Here is an 18,543-nt window from a genome sequence, read left to right as displayed (position 1 = left end):
GGATCAGGTCTTCCTCCAGGAGTGTATCAGGCAGTATATGTCAGGGCAATAATGTTACACCTGCTACCCCTCCAGTTGAATTTATTCCTCCTAAACCTGTAATGCCTTTGGGCCCTGCAATAGCGGCTGTGGAGGGTAATGCCCTATCTATGATTCTGGAATCTTTACGTAGCCTAGAATCAAAAGTGCTCGCTTTGGAAAGTGTTAATAGTGCAGTGAGGTGTAGTGATAACGTCCCTTCGGCAGGACCTGTGGACACTTCCCAGGCTGCCAAAGATCGTGCTCGAATCTTGAAAGATTGCTTTTCGTCATCAGAGACGTCCTCCCTGCGCAGGAGTTGGAGCTCTCGGAAGGTCTCGCGCCCTCTGAAGAGAATAAGACGCTAGATGTCGCACAGGCGGCCGTCGTCTTTGGTTCCTCGTAAGAGGACGCTTCACGTCCATTAGCTTCTTCTGCTTTGCGGTCGTCTCCTGAGCAATTTGAAGACTTTCCGCCGCAAAAGAGAGTAAAGATGCAAGATGTCGCACAGGTGGCCGTCATCTTTGGTCTCAGGGAGGAGGACGCTTCACGTCCTTTATCTCCTTCTGCTTTGCGAGCTTCGCAGGAGAGGACTTCTTTCGACGAGGGTGCTTTTGAGCGCCCCGGTCGCTCTAGAGATAGAGCCGTGGCGGTCCATGTGAGAAGGAGGAGGGCTTCCCCTCGCCCCTTGTCTTCTCACAGGATCAGCCCTTCGCCTGAGAAGAAAGGTTCTGCGTCAAAGAGGATTATTTTGTATATTCAACAACAACTTGACTCGTTGATTGCAGAGAGAGAGGCAAAGCAGTATCGCAGAAGGAAGGATGATAAACTGCCAATCAAGAGGTCCAGGCAGTCCCCTTCTCCTTCTCCTCGCTCCTCTCTTTCTCCTGTGGCTTCACCCTCTAGATTTCGTGCAGCTCCCCAGCAGTTGTCTAGAGAGCGCGAGGATCATCTTCCCAAACGTGCTTCAGTCAAGAGAAAGAAACCGTCAGCTGCCAGATACGACGCTAGTTCGGCAGCTAATCTGGACGCCAGGCGTGACGCTTGGCTGGACGCCAGGCATGACGCTCGGCTGGACGCCAGGCATGACGCTCGGCTGGACGCCAGGCGTGACGCTTGGCTGGATGCCAGGCGTGACACTCGGCTGGACGCCAGGCGTGACGCTCGTCTGGACGCTTGGCAGGACGCCAGGCGTGACGCTTTGCTGGACGCTCGTATGGACGCTCAGCGTGACACTTGTCTGGACTCTAGTCAAGACGATCAACAGGACGTTTTTCCAGACGCTCGAAGGATATTTTTGACTCTACTCATCTGATTGACACTCATCATGAAGGAGACTTGTCGGAGGAAGCAACCGAAGAACAATCTTCAACACCGTCTTCGGACTATCAAGTCTTGGTGCGCTTACTCCGTGCTTCTTTTGAAGAAAAATTCCAACCTTCGGCCCCTCGTTCTCCCCCTTCTCAGTTGTCATCTTCGCAAGCCATCAAGACTCCAGGAATCGTGAAGATGGCTACTTCGCTTTCGACCAAGAGGGCTTTTAAGAAGATACATAATTGGATGGAGTCAAGGAAAGTCCAAAACAAGAATTCTTTTGCCCTGCCCCCGTCAAGACTTACAGGCAAGGCAGGCGTTTGGTATGAGACAGGGGAGGACGTCGGACTAAGAGCTCCCTCGTCTGCCCAAGGTGACTTCGCCACCCTGGTGGACGCACCGAAGAGATCCCTTTTTTCATCAGCAAAGGTGTCTTGGACTCCTCCTGAAATAGACCACCATCTTAAGGGACTCTTCCATACGATAGAAGTGTTAAATTTTTTGGACCGGTGTTTAGGGGTCCTGGATACACAGTCACGTAGTCCTGATTCGATTAGCCTGGGGGAGCTGTCCAGCGTTCTTGCATGCATGGACAAGGCCGTCAGGGATGGTTCTGAAGAGCTAGCTTTGCACTTCTGTACAGGAATCTTGAAGAAGAGAGCGCTCTACTGTAGTTTTACTGCGAAGGCGGTCTCTACCTCACAGAGGGCAGAATTGCTGTATGCCCCTCTTTCGAACCATCTCTTTCCCCAGGCTATGGTAAAAGATCTGGCCGTCAGCCTGCAAGAAAAGGCGACCCAAGACCTCCTAGCTCAGTCTTCGAGACGTACAGCAGTCCCTTCGACGTCTTCAGAAATGCAAGCTCCTAAGAAGCAGAAGCCCTTTCGAGGTGGAGCATCCTCGAGGCCGCCTTCTCGAGGAAGAGGCCTTTCCAGAGGCAGAGCCCCTTCTAAGCTCAGGGGTAAGAAATGAAACGACAGTCCTTCAGTCACCGGTAGGAGCCAGGCTTTATTCTCAAAAGCCTGGAGAGAGAGGGATGCAGACAGCTGGTCGCTCAACATCATCGAGAGGGGATACAAGATACCTTTCTTGAAGCCTCCCCCTCTGTGCACGACACCCAGGGATTTATCACCTGTTTACCATCAAGAGAAGCAGCAGATTCTATACGATCTGCTCGAGCAAATGCTCGAAAAGAGAGCGGTGGAACAGGTCGTGGACCTGGAATCCCCGGGCTTCTACAACAGGTTGTTCCTGGTGCCGAAACAGTCGGGAGGTTGGTGACCAGTCTTGGATGTAAGCAGTCTGAATCTCTTCGTGCAGAAACAGAAATTCAAGATGGAGACACCTCAGTCAGTTCTTGGGACCTTAAGACCAGGTGATTGGATGGCGTCATTAGATCTTCAAGACGCCTATTTTCACATCCCGATTCATCCTCAGTCAATGAAGTATCTGCGGTTTGTCCTGAAGGGGACAGTTTACCAATTCAGGGCGCTTTGCTTCGGATTGAGCACGGCCCCAATGATCTTCACGACTCTTGTGAAGAACATGGCGAGGTGGCTTCATCTTGCAAACATCAGAATCTCTATGTACCTGGACGACTGGCTCATTCGTGCCTCCTCGCAAACGCGGTGTCTGAAGGACCTTCAAGCAACGTTAACTTTGGCAAAGTCCCTGGGACTTCTGGTGAATTTCGAAAAGTCACAGCTAACCCCAACACAGTGCATCGTGTATCTGGGAATTCAGATGGATTCAGTGGCTTTTCGAGCTTTTCCGTCCCGTCCCAGGGACGTCAGCAGCAAGGCTTAGACAAAGTGTCAGCCTTCCTAAGGAAGGAATCATGCTCGGTGAGGGAATGGATGAGTTTGCTGGGGACCATTTCCTCACTGGAGAAGTTTGTTTCCTTGGGGAGACTACACCTCAGGCCTCTCCAGTTCTTCCTGCAGGACAATTGGAAGGACAAGAAGAACCTGGATACGGTTTTGGAAATATCAAAAGAGGTAAAGCATCACTTAAAGTGGTGGCTCGATCCGGTGAAGCTGTCGGAGGGTGTTTCTCTCAAGCTTTAGAGCCCCGACCTAGTGTTGTTCTCCAACGTGTCCTCCACGGGGTGGGGAGCAACACTGGGGGGGGAAGAAGTGTCAGGCACCTGGAGAGGGGAACAGGTGTCCTGGCATATAAACATCAAAGAGATGGCAGCCATCTTTTTGGCGCTCCAGTTCTTCCAAGAAAAAGTTTCTCGTCATATAGTCCAGATCAACTCGGACAACACCACAGGGTCAGGGGAGTCTCAAGATGGCTTTGGAGGACATAGAGCACTCAGAAGAGAGGCTACAGTCATATGTGCAAGAAGTTGAAAAGCAAATCAGTAAATTTGATTTGGCTAAAATTAGTGTTATGAAGATAAAGTTGAGGAAAAAAATATGATGTCAAGAATCAGCCACTAAGAGGGCCATCATTGTGTGGCTGAAGTGTTTAATAAATTTTATTAGGGCAATATTGATTATTCTAACCACCTGCATTATGTTCTCAAGTTGTCAGGGATACTTTTGCCATTTGGCATTTTTAAACATTCACAGAATTTTTACAGTATTTATTAGTAAGATAAATTATTCAGTGTAAGAAATCTACCATCATTTTTTCATCACTTATTTCAGTATCCCTTACACAGCATCATATGGTAGAATTTATTTATCAAGTGTAAATTTATCAGGTGCTTTCTGTATTTTCTTTAATTGCAAGTTAGTGATGTGTGTTATGGCTTACTCTCACATTTGTGATTGAAGGACGTGCATGTTGTAATGGCTGGTTTTGGTGATCTTTGCCATCATTCGCATGCCTGGGGCTGTAAAAAAAATTATCAGCGGCTCAGTCAGTCATTTGCGATTCAAGGATGCGCAGGGTCTTGGAACTCCTTATTCCTTGGACCGGTGGTGGATGCTCAACAAGTTGTGTTCTCTTACCCAGCTCCTTCAAGAGGATAAGTTCCATCTTGCCCATGGTGTGCAGTTCAAGAGTTGAGAAGGATGTGAGAGTGACTGGTCTCTCCCCCTTTCCCCTCCTCGTCCTTCTTTTCCTCTTCCTGAGGATAGGATTCGAACTTACACTTGCCTGCACATCGAGTTTCCTTTCTATTTTTTTTTATCAGATCATAGAAACAATCCCACTCCTTCCTCTAGCAGGGAGAGGAAGGAGACTGGCAATAATGCAAACCCTTCCTAGAACTTTGCATTAATGCCTCTGGCTAAATATTCTTCCCAGCCCTTTTTCGGATGAGTTACGATTCCTCTTTTATTTCAAAAAGGCCCAGAAGTCTGACTCTTGATCATGCAGCTCTTATACTCCAATCAAGTTGTCAGAGGCAGCGCACTCCTCGCTCTAACGACCAGGAATAGCAACAGGTGTGCTGAACTCCAATCATTTGTAGAAGCTCTCAGATTCCTCCCACCAGTAAGTGAATCTTCCTAATGTAAAGGGCCGAGGGTTTGTGTATCGTGCTAGAACAAATCACAATTTTTTAAAGTCAATTTATTTTTCCTAACTATACAAACCTGAGGTCTTTTACATTAATGCCCACCTCATACCACCCCTCAGTGTGAAACCTGGGCCGATAGGCAAAGTGGAGTGTTACATCCAGTACATCCAGGAAGGCGGGTGTACCCGCCTACCAGACGGTAGCTACTGCCTAACCACTTTGTTCAAGAATTAACTGCCATGTTCCAGCTTGGTCATAAAGTAATTCCTAATGTAAAGGACCTCAGGTTTAGGAAATACAATTTACTTTACAAAATTGTGGTTTTAACCTGATAACCAGTTTATGGCACCTTTGCCTCTGTTAGGTATGTTTTGGCACGTATACTCTATTATCAGCGACAATAACCGGAAATTAGTGCATTTTGGCAATGAAAATTGCTGATTTTTGGCACTAGATAAGCGCCATAAAACCAGATCACTGATAACCGAGGTTGTCAATAACTGGGGACTGCTTGTAAAATGTTATTCCATATTTGTAAAGTTTCACATTTTTGGGTGTTAAGTTTTTCCATTATCTGAGATTAAAGAAAAAAATTCAAGAGCATGAGCCAACGTCCAGTATAATTTCAAAATGTTAAAATACAGTACTAGCTGTAGCTCCATTCATTTGCACACACTGGAAACACTATTGGCCAATTAAATTTTTGATGCAACATGACCAGGTTTATACTGTATGTTACTTCATAATTTGCTCAAGTTTTTCAGTTTGCTATTATGTCTACTTCAGAAAAGCTTTAATATTATAATCTATGAACTAAAATGAATATCAAGTAGTTTTAAAATAAATTAACTAAAAAAACAAGAGTACTAATAAATATGTTGTACTAGACAGTCACATTTTAGTACTGTGAGACAATCAGATGTACTCAGCACATGAACAAAAACAAGCCTTATTTCTATGTTTATTTTTTTGTCTTCAAAATTCTTTTTGGTCATACTTTGTGTACATCTGTGAAGTTGGGAAATATATTATACAGAAAGGCTTATTTATCTCTCTGTACTCTATGTAGAAGCCATTAGATGTTTCTTTGTTTTGCTGTCTCTTCCTTCAATTTAATCTTCCTTAGAAGTGCCCAGCTGAAAAGTTGCAGAGTGGGTTTTGCAATCAGCTTGCTAAAGTAACTGTTGAGGTTTCTGTTTTATAGAATCTCCAGTCTTCTTCATGAATTTTTCATGAGTTTGTCTTGTAAGTAAAACAAAGCAATCTTGAAGGACGGGAACTGCTAATGCTTTCTCTGTTGTCTTTTTTTTTTTTGTCCAACACCCATTGAGGTGTTTTATCCTCTTCTTTCTTCCCTCTATGAGCAATCAGGATTAGGAATGAACTAATGGATCTAGTTTTTTTAACCTTGGCTTGTAGTTTCAAGTCTTACACTGGAATACTAACTCCAGTTCATTTATCAATTTTGAGGCTCCCTTTACATACCACTACAGGTTACTCCCAAGTATCCTGCTTTGTCCATTAAATCTTCTCACATGGTCAGTAATCACTTTGGCTTTTGGAGAACTAATTAGCTATGTCCATGTTTTTACAGGGCATCTGCTTCTTCAGAACTTCTTGCAACTTCACGCTCAGCGTTTCCATTTAACTAGATACTGCAAATTCAGCTCTTCTACAGCTTCTATCTCTCTTTTTCGATATACCCCAGTTTGATACAATATTGGATTAGCTATTGAGAGGAGGAATTGCAGTTGGCATTCATGGGAGCGAGGGAGTTATATTAGGACATGGCAGCATTTCTTCAGCTTTCTGGCCATAAGACTGCCATTCCTCAATCCTCTTATTCCATGGTATCCTGACTAGTTTGCCAAAATAGGGGGGTGAGGGTGCTGTTTCTCTGGTCTTAGTTAATCATTTTGGAAATGTCACTTTTATCTTCCAACATGTCATGCTTGGTTACTGGCAGGGGTTCCATTCCTGATGGTGTGATGATAACCGAAAATCAGTGATAATAGCGCTATTCCCCAGTTATTGGTGCCTATAAGTGGGTATCGACACCAAAAGTTCAGTTATTGTCGTCGCTAGACAAACCCCCCATAAAACCGGATCACCAATAACCGAGACCGTCAATAATCGGGGACTGCCTGTATATGCCTTAATGACCAAGCTTTTTATCATCCCAAAAATAAGCTAATAAGTCTTTTGGAAGTAACTTACTCTTTCCAGCCTATGTCCACCATGTGGAATGAACAGAATCCCAGCTCTCCCTAGGTTTGATCCATTAAGCTTCTTTTCTGCATGTGACCCTAAGATTGCCCTATCTTTGGTTTGGTTTCCTCCATGAAATACACGGCAACTGTATGTATTTAGGGGTCACCTTAATTTTAAATATTTTCTAAGACATTTGGAACACCCAGTTCATATTCTTGGTCTTTTATGTCTCAAGAACTTTACATTCTTCTACTGTGACTTGAACAGCTGTGTTTTCCTCTGCCTTATTATTGCAAGACGACATTTTCCATGTTTCAGATTGTAATAAGGCAATCAATGTTTTCTGTCACCTTTTTCTAGCTTGTTCCTCTGCATAGTCACAGATTCATAAACTTTTTCTTTTCGCTTACAAGTTCCCATTTTCCCTTCAGAGCTTTCTAATCTTAGAGTGTTAGCCGAGGTAGTTTTAAACTAATTATAGTAGGATTCACTTAACTATCTGTGACATAAAGGACCATAAATAATATACATATGCACTAACTTATCTGCATCATCTCATCTTTTTCTTCTTGTGGACAGATGTCAAGATGTATTGTATTCTAAAAATAGTCTGTTAATTTTTTGTTTTGCTACTGGAGTTGAAAAATTACTTTTAAATTCTAATACCATTAGCAGTTTTAATTAGAAATGGGTAAAAATTATATTTATTTCAACATTAATAGTACAGCAAGATTCTTTTGAATTTGTATTGAATTTGTAATATAGTGTTTTAATTATACTTTTTGTAACATGTAAGTGCTAAGAAAATTTTATAACATCTTTATATGTATTACCTATTTTTTTTTATTAGGATTGCAAAATTAATAAATTTGTATTTTTTAATGTCTGTGAAAAGGACATAATTTTACTGTTTCATACATTCAACTTCCCTGTCAGATATATACTTAGCTATAGACTCCGTCGTCCCCGATAGAAATTCGAATTTCGCGGCACACGCTACAAGTAGGTAGGTCAGGTGATCTACCGGCCTGCCGCTGGGTGGCAGGAATAGGAACTATTACCTTCTAAGGACAGATTTTTCTCTATCGTTTGGACTGTAAACATACGTTTACGGTTCCTCCTGATTTGATTTTCGAGTTTCATCGCCATCGATCTTCTGGGCTGTCTTTTGCAGGGAAGTACTGGGTCTTTGGTTCGGCATACGCTTTTATTAACTTTTTAATGAATTTCGCTTCGAAATTTCGAAGAAAATACTAAGTGAAACTACCGAAATCATCGGTAGACACTCACATAGTTTGCCATAAAGAGAATTATTAATATTTATTCATTATTACATGTAATAAAGGTTACAACTTTATTAAGGAAATATTAAACTCTAATTTCCTACTTTAGGAAGTCAGAAAAGCATATAACTAGATACGCTTACTTTATAAGCTTTAATAGCGTTTGTGCTAACGAGCAGTTAGAGTATTAGCAGTACTAGTAGTTGTTGCATCCTCATCACCTTCTTACTCCTCAGAAACTACAAATTTATATATGCAAATTGAAGATAAATGGATAGCTCAAATGCAAGCTTTTAAAAGGAAAGAAGTGAATATAGTGTTCCCCCAGGTCTAGACCTCTTCCAAGCTCACAAGCCCAGAGGAGAAGGAATGTCGACAACCGCAGGGGGGTTTCAGAGAATCCCCACCGATCAGGCGTCCCCTCGGCAGGTTCTGTAGAACGTCCCAGACTGCCAAGTTCGCCATTGGAAAGGCGTCCTAATGTAATGTGTTCCCCTTATTATTATCGTGTTGACGGATAAGGAGAAGAAAGTTTCAACGGCGTAGATTCAATGAAGATGCAAGATAATCTCGTCGTAGATATCGGAACCTCAGAGAGATATCTTTCGATAACAGTTGCGGTAGAGGCATTGCCCTATCCTGTTTTCGTCCCCCGTACAAATAGACGGAGGCTCTATCCCATGGGGTTTGAAAGAGTTATTTCAACAAATTCCTCATCGGTACATTTATATGAAAATATATCTATTCTGAGAAGAACGAATTAGATATTAAAGAATATATGTTGATCGAATGAATTATGGATCTCGGTTAATGATTAACATACATATATAATTTTTAAGCTTCTAGCTCCTCGGACATGAAGCGCCTGAAACGCTTGAAACAAGGCTCGAGGCGCCTGAAGAGCCTGGAACGAGGCGCAAAGCATCTGAAAGAGCCTGAAATGAGGCCCGCAAAGCGCCCTGAAAAGAGGCTGAAATGAAGGCGCAAAGCGCTTAAAGAGCCTTTGAAATGAGGCTCAAAGCGCCTTAAAGAAAGGCCTGAATAAAGAGGCGCAAAGCGGCCTGAAGAGCCTGAAGAGAGGCGAAAAAGCGTCGGAGGCTCCTCAAAGGAGTCGCAAATCGCCTGAAGCTCCTGAAAACAGGCTCGGAGTGCCTGAAGCGCCTGAAACGAGGCGAAAAGCGCCTGAAACAAGGCTAAAAGCGCCTGAGGCGCCTGAAATGAGGTGCAAAGCGCCTGGAGCGCCTGAAACGATGCGCAAGGCTTCTGAAGCGCCTCAGATGAGGCGCAAAGCGCCTGAAAGCCTGAAGCGCCTGAAACGAGGAGCAAAGCGCCTGAGATGAGGCGCTAAGCGCCTGAAGCTATAAACCAGGATCTTCATCGTATATGGAGTTAGATCCTGATTCTGCGTAAGGTGAAAGACATTCGAGGATTTCTCCTGATAAGGACGGGAGTTGTTGCACAGGCGGCCGTCGCCCTTCTCAGGATAGTCTTAATGCAAGTAATGGCAAGAGCAAGATCGGTTTTTTTTCCTGGTGGGGACTCAAGATGTCGCACAGGCAGCCTTAGCCCTTGCCAGGTTAGAATCGGTACTGCTAAAAGCCCTTCACCTTACGGAAGGAGGCGCTCTCCTCCGGTTGCTCATTCTTCTCCCAACTTGATGGACAGGAAATGGAAGATAGATCGGAATTGGAAGCCAATAAGGGAGCAGGTCTCTCAGTTTATAAGACCTTAGCGACCTTTTTTATTGAAAAAAAAAAAAAAAAAAAAAAAAAAAAAAAAAAAAAAAAAAATAGTTCATTAGTAATAAGACGATATTAAAATCTTCCTCCTTCTAAAATAATGCAACCAACCATTTACAGAAAGAGTGGCAATCGTTTGCAAATTGAACAAGGTTCGTACGAGCTCTCATTCATTGATTAGAGGCTCTTCCAGATAATAGAGGCGTAGAATACGGCCTTATCTCCAAGAGAATAAAAATTTGAGGGATTCTCTTCGATCCGAGAGTTTTCATTGCGATCTCTTTCGACTAATGCTAATTCGTGTTTATTGACGAAAAGAACGGAGAGGGCAAAATTTCCATTCTCTCTCCGCATCGGAGAGGAAAGAATGTAGAAGGAAGACTTGCTGCATACGACTGCTGAATGACAAGTCATATACGCATAACATAGTTGCCTTTGTGGTTCGCTACGAAATTATCTATATCCTTACAGGATTTTCCTGGTAAGGACTTCGCTTAAAAAGTTTGTTACGACAATACCTACTCAGCTTCGGTATTTAACAAAGTTGTTTGGCTTAAATTGGCATTATTGAGAGCTTCCTTAGGCTCGGGAATAATTTTATTATATTCCTTCATTAAATGAAGTAACTGGCAACTCACGATGAATGCAGCCAGGCAGCGAGCGAGACGGCCGGGCTGTCATTGTAAGCGTAAGGCCAATACAGTACCATCCAGGTCTCGGTCATTAACAGTCGGTTGCATCTCTCTCTCCAACGGGATCGAATGGTTAACCGTATATTCCCCCTACAATCATGGACTTAGTCTCGAATGGAGGGGTATAGTTAAGCTAACAATCAAATAAAATATTGTCTGCCTTTTGCTAAGAAGCTTTCAATAAGAAAGATATTATAACCTTTCAATGCTGTTTACCGTAGGGAACATTATTAAAGGATTCTAACACAGCAGAACATTATATTATATAATGCTCTCATGCTAACGGAAAGCATGGCTTATTAGAATACATGCTTAGTGAGAAGATGGATGTAGTAGAGAATTCACTTTAAGACTACGGTATGGTCCAAGTCTTTCGAGAAACGCACACAACCTTTTTAGAATCAGATATTGCTCAAGAGAAGATGGATGAGTGGAATGGGAAACATTCTCTTCGTGGCAGAAATGGTTTCCCTGAATAGAATATACTACGTATATAAGAGTTTTTTCCTACTAAGAACGGAATTAACATGTGTAAGGATGTCGGGTACCATAAAGGCACAGATGTTCTGGCACATAACACAAAGAGTATTAGAAGAAAGCGCCGGTCTGAAGCGCCAACCTGGCGCAGAAGCGCCAGCCTGGCGCAATGAGCCAAGAGCACCATCCAAGATATTTTCTCGTTTTAGCGAGTTATTAACATAAGAGTCCAGTAGCCTCTCAGACAGCACGCTCGGTAACGGCAAGATTCGTTCCTGATTTCGTTACCCATTTAATCACTTAGGCCAATTCCACGACACTCTCATATCGCAAAGAGCATTGAGAATCTCTTTTTTCGCTCCTGTTCGCGTTAACAAAGAGAACCTATTTGGAAAAAGAGGTTCGATGCAAGATTTTGCATGTCCGTGAGAACCTTCTCGATCAACGATAATAACTGTTATCATATGTCTAACATTTATTGCAAAGAGTTGTGAGAACCTACGGAAAGTCTTCTTCATAGATCTCTTAGCAAGGTAAAAGACGAACAGGCTTCCTGTAGACTGCTTCCTTTTCTTGAACCAGAGAAGTAGCAATATACACCATCTTTATTTATAGAAAGGGGAATAAACTTTAGTTTTTTTTTTCCCCTAAATATAAATGCTTTACAGAATTTAAGATAAAGGGCGTCAAAGAAAGAGAGGATAATACTTTGTCTCATTTTGGCCTTAGAGGTTGGATTCACAGAGGTCACGTTCTTCTCACAGCATCTTTTGGAAGTCTTTTCCAAGACAGTCTGAATATTCTATAAGCATCTATTACAAATGGACCTTAACAACCTCTCCACTCTGAGTCAGTCTTCGTGCAGACTGACCAGAAGTGGACATGAATGAGAGGATTTTTTAAAGGTGAATGACAATAGTCATAGCCAGGACATAGAATTGCTGCAGATCGTGTTTGATGGAAGAGGAAACTGTCCTCTTCCGATACCTCTGTGAACCACATATATAGGTTTTTTCTTCCTTTTCAGAGGGAAGAATCAACTTTATATATATCTGCTATCAAAGAGCACAGTAAAAGGCTATACTCTGTCTATACAAGGAGAATTAGAGATAGCAGAGGATTAAGATCTTCGGGATCTGATACGATACCTCAATACAACAAGAGTAGGATATCATGTACTTCGAATGGGATCTTTTGTGGCTTCAGATTCCGTGTTCCGACAAGATGGAACTGCTCCTCATCAAACTTCTTTGAGAAATTTTATGAGGGAATTCTTTGTTTTCTCTTGGCCCTTAACTACCAAGAAGACAGGTGAATTTTTTGTGCATTGGAATCTCGCATCAGATTTAATGGAGACTCGGCAATGGGTTCTTGCCAGCATAGTAGTCTGGCAAGAGAACTAAAACCCTCTATTCCTGACTCAACGATTTCAGATAGAAGTTTCGTTGCCCAGGCAGGGTACTTACGTTTTCACCTACATAAGAAGAGATGGTTTAAACGTTTTTGCCTACAAAGTCTTTGGGATGCGATGAGGGTTCGAAATGCTTCCCAGAAGGTATTCAGAGAGATACAGTAAAGAGCTAGAAATCAGGAGTCCTCCCAATTTCAGCTCGGAGTCTCCTTCGACTTCCAAGCCCCTTCCCTTCCTTCGGACAAGGATAGGGAAGATTCTGCAACGAGGAACTTCATCAGCAAGTAAGAAGAGATTAATCGTTAGCAACGGAAGGATTCAAGAAGGATCCTCGGAGGAGGAAGACTCTTATCTCTCGTACTGTTAGATGTCCTATCGTCTAATGGATGTAGTTTACTACAATCACCTTCCCTTGCCGGAGAGGCCAGAAGCTCAAAGTGGAAGAATTTCTTCCACCCTTCTCCAATCTCCTGATAAACCATTGTGGAGTTTCAGGACTTTCGGACAATGTAGCGCCAACCAGGCGCCAAATGCCAAAACAGGCGTAAAAAACGCCAGAGGCAGACAGTTTCAAGGAACACTGTCATTGTCTGATGAAGAGAAAGAGGGGGCCTCCAACCTAGCGCAGATGCGCTGGAGGCGAACAAGTCAGACAGATAAGAGTGGTCTTGATGTGGGCATCGCCAGAACATCCTCGGGACTCTACAAGCTCGAAGCTCCAGCAAGTGGAGAGGAGTCAGCCAGGGGCCAGACGCCAAATAGTGCCAGTCTGGAGCCAGGCGCGAAGCTACTTCCAGGCGCGAGGCGCCAGCCATGAGTCAGGCAAAAAGCGCCTTCCAGGAGCTAGGCGGCCAACCAAGTGTCAGGCAGGCGCGAGGCGCCAGCCAGGCTCGAGGCGCCAGCCAGGCTCGAGGCTCCAACCAGACTCGAGGCGTCACCCAGGCGCAAGCCAGGCTCTAGGCTTCATCCAGAAAAGATCCATTTCAAAGGAAGCCCTGGTCTTCTTTGAAATAAGTGTGATCGCTAAAAGCACTTCATGAATGACTTGATGATTCCTTCAAACAGCTGAGAATTAAAAGCGCTTGAAGTGCGAGCTTTTATGAATTCTTGTTCGTTACATAACAATATGTCGTGAAGGACATATTAGCTGTAACTTAAGGGAGATGCAACTCTGTGTTGACTTCCCTTTGCACGAAGGTCAAGTTGACCTACGAGAGATCCTTCTCTCTTGGTTTTACGTGTCTACGGATACGTTGCTGGGATAGGGAGCCGACACTGATCCTTAACTAAGTGAGTTAATTTTTATGTTAACATAGTGTTTTTTTTTTTTTTGGTTTGTTTGAAAGGAGTTTGGGGATAGCTCTTTTCAAACTAAGCACAAACCCTCGTGTTAGGATCAGGTGATCGGGATCGGTGTTGTGCTCCTTAATTATGCCCCTAGGCATAGGTGTATTGTCATGTAAGTGGATAAGACCCCATTGACAAATGACCATTAGATTCTGTCGAGTAAGTGGATAAGACCCCATTGACAGATCTACAAGAACTCTTAGCCATAGGTCACATCCTCGCTGAGGCTCTTGAGACGAAGCAGACACCTAGCAATAGCTAGGAAGTCAACCCTTCGTCTAAACACATAGGAACCAAGGTTTTATTTATCTATTACCTACAACGTATGTTGTTTACCTGTCTAATCAGTAATTAGCTGTCTCTTACCCACCGCCAAAGGTGCCAATCAGCTAAGTATATATCTGACAGGGAAGCTGAATGTATGAAAATGATATTGTTATTGTACAATAAAGTTTCATACATACTTACCTGGCAGATATATACGATTGAATGGCCCACCCAGCCTCCCCTCAGGAGACAGGTGGAAGAGAAAAATCTGTCCTTAGAAGGTAATAGTTCCTATTCCTGCCACCCAGCGGCAGGCCGGTAGATCACCTGACCTACCTACTTGTAGCGTGTGCCGCGAAATTCGAATTTCTATCGGGGACGACGGAGTCTATAGCTAAGTATATATCTGCCAGGTAAGTATGTATGAAACTTTATTGTACAATAACAATATCATTTTAAAGAAATTTAACAGTGGTGGTTTATTTACAGTGACTTGCCCTTGACTGTACTCTTCAAATTTGTTGATGAAGGTGACAATACACATGATGCCATTGTTCTAGCTACATACTTTAATTCTTGGAAAAAGGTATTTCAGGTACGTTTTTGCAATATTTTATTGGTGCACTTACCAAATTCCACATTATTGTTAATTACTGTATAGAAAAGGTCAGTGTAGTTAAAAGTATAAGCGCTTTTTGTTGGTTACAAGAGAAAAATATAAAAATTTATTTGAATTGTCGGGTAAAAATCTTAAACCTAGTTTCACAGATATAATGTATAAGATTTTTTTTTACACAAACAAATGTTCGGTAGGTTGGTGATTTTTGAAGCTACAGTGTGCCAGCATGGGCTTATAAGAGTGGTCAAGTGTTGAAGAGCACATATAATAGGTTGATGTAGACCTCTGGATTCATTAAAAAACAGAGACCAAAATTAGACTGTCAATATTGTGATTAGTAAACAATCCTACACTGGTAACCACCAAATGGATACATCCACAATTTAAATGGAGTAAGGCTGTCCCATTTAGAGGTAAAATAACATTTTTAGCAAGACATCCTTTTGACATTTCTGTTGCTTGAGATAGATGATGCTTGCAGTAATCGTTCTTTTTATATTCTTTGCTTGTTCATATACAGTAGATCGTTCGTTTTATATTCTATACGTGTTCATGTATGTACAGAACAAACCCTTGGTCTTAACGGAAGAGGATTTTCTCAAGTGCCTGGCTGGAGTCCAGTTATTGATAGTACAAGATTTTGGTTGTAATGATAGATAAACAATGGGGAAAGAGGTTGGGGGATCACAACCTGGTTTACCCCTAGCTCATGTTGTGATGCTTCAGTTCGCTCTTATCTGTCTCCCAAGTGAGACATTTGATGTTTTTCTTGTTCAGAAGCCAGTTGTTTTTAGCACTTTATGCATTGGCATTCTGGTTTTTCATTCATTGAGAGAGAGCGCCTCAGAGATACCCAGGTATTGGTAATAACCCATGTTCATGTTATTTAGCTTCCTTGGATACAGACCTACATAACTTGTAGCAGATGCAGATCAGATCTAGCTGTAATGTAAATTTTATTAAAAGTAATGGCTACTTCAGCAGCATTACAGAGATTGTTCTCTATTTTTCGAATAGCAGCTTTTTAAATACTACTTAAACAGGCTAATAGAGTGCCTATGGAGGTCATTTTCAAATGCACAGTCAAGATCAGTGTATATGTTTTATTTTTACGTATGCAACTTACCTGGTAGTTACATATAGCTGTAGTCTCTGACGTCACGGCAGAATTTCGAATTTCGCAGCAGCGCTAATTGACTGGTCAGGTGATTCCCGTACCCCCTCCCTCTACCGGGGAATGTAGAACTACCACAACTAAACCTCAGAATTTTTCTGCCGTCGCAACCGGAACACCGGTTTTGTTTGGTGGAATTTCTTTGTTTTTTCACGACGGATACTCATCGATTTGGTGACGTACTCTTTGTGATTTGGCTTTCGGCAGTTGCTATTTATCTTTATTTAGCCAGATAGGCAACAATTGTGTGATTTTCATCAGGGTTTAAATTTATAATGTCAGATTCGGGATCTCACTTTAGGGTTTGCAGCAAGGGTTGCAAAACCAGGTTACTTAAAGCTAGGTTAGACCCGCACACTTTGTGCGTTAATTGCAGAGGTCAGAACTGTAGCAAAAGTGTAACATGTGATGAATGTAAGGATTTGACTGATAAAGGCTGGAAGGAGTTAGAGAGTTATATGAGAAAGCTAGAAAAAGATAAATTAAGGAAAGCTTCATCTAGGACTTCTTCCTTAGCTTCTCAGGAATTAGAGAGTCAGGGTTTTCCTTGTTCTATGTCTAACCCAGATCCGCGTAACATATTACCTGACCCTGACAACATTGTTCCCGAACCCCACACCGTTGCCAGCTTCCAGGAACAGATGTATTTAAGATTTAGCGTGCTTATGGCAGCAATGGATAAATTAGGAGAATCTGTGCATACTTTGATGCTAGATAAGAATAAGAAAAGTGTTGTGTTAGTGATAGTGCAGTGGAGGAGGCAGCTGTGCGGTCCTCTCGTTCTCCTAGGCCTGGGCCCCTGCCAAACTCCCCGGACATTGGGAGGAGGCATGCCGAAAGCCGAAGGGAGACGAGCGGAATTGACATCCGAGCAGTCGTCCCCTCAGGCGATTCTGCCGCAAGTTCAGCTGAGGCAGAAGAGCAATGCTATAAAGGTGTTCAAGGAGTATCGCAGAAGTGTCTTTCGTCTTCTTCGAGCGCAAACGATTCACCTCGCAGAGGTTGGAGGTTTAAGGACAAATCTCGTCCTTTAAAGAGAACAAGACAAGTTTCGCCAGCCGCAATTCCCAAGAAAAAGATTGCGGCTTCTGTGGAAGAGCCGTCGTGTAGTTTTTGGGAGGCGCCGGAAGCGTTCTCTTCGACTTCTGAGGAAGTAGAGTGACCGATGTTGAAGAAGAGGAGGAAGCATAAGTCTTCCAGTCGCGAGGTGACTGATAAGCGCCAGTCTGATGTACCTAGACGAGAGAAGGAGCTTACACGGGTAGAGAAGCGCCAGCCTGATGACACGACAACCGCGTTACACCAGACGCCAAAGCGCCTGGCTTCTCAAGAAGCAGCCGCTAAACGCCAAGCTACTAGACGCACGGATTCGGACTCGGCCAAGCACTTTGATACGGTAGTATCAGGCGCCATACGCCTGACTTGATTGACTTGGAACAGAGAGAGTTTACGAAACCAAGTCAAGTTTTGGGTTCTTCAGGGCATTCTAATAAATTCTTAGTAGAGATGAATAAACAATTAGAGAATATTTTGGGGGTAGTTGGTAAGAAGCAGCAACCACTTCTTACTTCTACGCCTTCTTTAATTAGAACTTTACCGGAGGAGTCTCAAGAGCCACTGCAGTTGGTGGAGCAGGAGTTAGACTGTCCAGTGGATCAAGAACAAGCGGAGGACAATTTATCAGCAGGAGCGTCAAAAGGAGAAGCAGTAGAAGGCGAGAAGGAGACTCGGTCGTCGGCATACAAACAATTACTCAACTTTTTCCTAGATAACTTTCCAGAATCTTTTTCGCCAGCCACTCCCACCTCACCTGAATCCCAGTATGCTAGGAATACTAAACCAGATTCTTCGACTTTCATTAAGCGGGTTTTGTCGATTTCAGCTAAAAAGGCGTTGAAAAAGATGGATGAGTGGTTGCGAGAAAAGAGGGAGCAAGGTAGGACCGTGTTTTGTTTCCCTCCTTCAAGACTTTTAACTAAGAGTTTGGTACAAAACTGGGGAAGCCTTCTCCCTGGGAGGCGCTGCCTCCTCTCATGGAGACTTCTCCAGCCTAGTGGACTCGTCCAGACGTTCTGCTTTGAATTCAGCGAAGATTTTCTTTACGAGTTGCGAATTAGATAATTTGCTGAAGGTGGTTTTCAGTCTTATGGAAGTAATAAGCTTCTTGGATTGGTCGATTGGCGCCTTGGGAAGAAAGGCAAAGTCTTTTAACCTGTCAGAAGAACATTTTAGTGACTTCTCCAATGTGATGTCCTGTATTGACAAAAGAATAAGGGATGGAGCGACTGAAATCGCTTCCTTATTAACTGTGGGGATCCTCAAGAAACGTCAGCTTTGGTGTGCATTTACATCTAAGGGAGTAACAAGAACCTAGAAGTCGGCGCTTATGTTCGCTCCACTTGATAAGTGTAACCTTTTTCCTAAGGATTTAGTGTCTGAAATTTCTGCCTCTCTGGTCCAGAAAGCAACTCAAGACCTTTTAGCTCAGTCGGCTAAGAAGCCGAAAAGCACAACGACTT

General features: G+C 43.1%; 1 protein-coding gene across 2 annotated transcripts in view; it reads left to right on the top strand.

Annotated features, from left to right (window-relative positions):
• LOC135208463 (proteasome assembly chaperone 2-like) overlaps positions 1-18,543 on the top strand; it is a 115,285-nt gene that overhangs the window by 63,497 nt on the left and 33,245 nt on the right. Inside the window, exon 6 of one of the 2 annotated variants that reach the window (XM_064240669.1) lies at positions 14,721-14,817. In XM_064240669.1, the coding sequence (XP_064096739.1) occupies positions 14,721-14,817 (97 nt within the window). Of the gene's footprint in view, positions 1-14,720; positions 14,827-18,543 lie in introns of both variants that reach the window. The other variant, XM_064240668.1, reaches the window with a different exon arrangement.

The sequence above is a fragment of the Macrobrachium nipponense genome, chromosome 35, assembly GCF_015104395.2.
Source record: "Macrobrachium nipponense isolate FS-2020 chromosome 35, ASM1510439v2, whole genome shotgun sequence".
Taxonomy (NCBI): Eukaryota; Metazoa; Arthropoda; class Malacostraca; order Decapoda; family Palaemonidae; genus Macrobrachium; species Macrobrachium nipponense.
The sequence above is the reverse complement of the archived record's forward strand: the minus strand, read 5'-3'. Positions and strand labels throughout refer to the sequence as shown.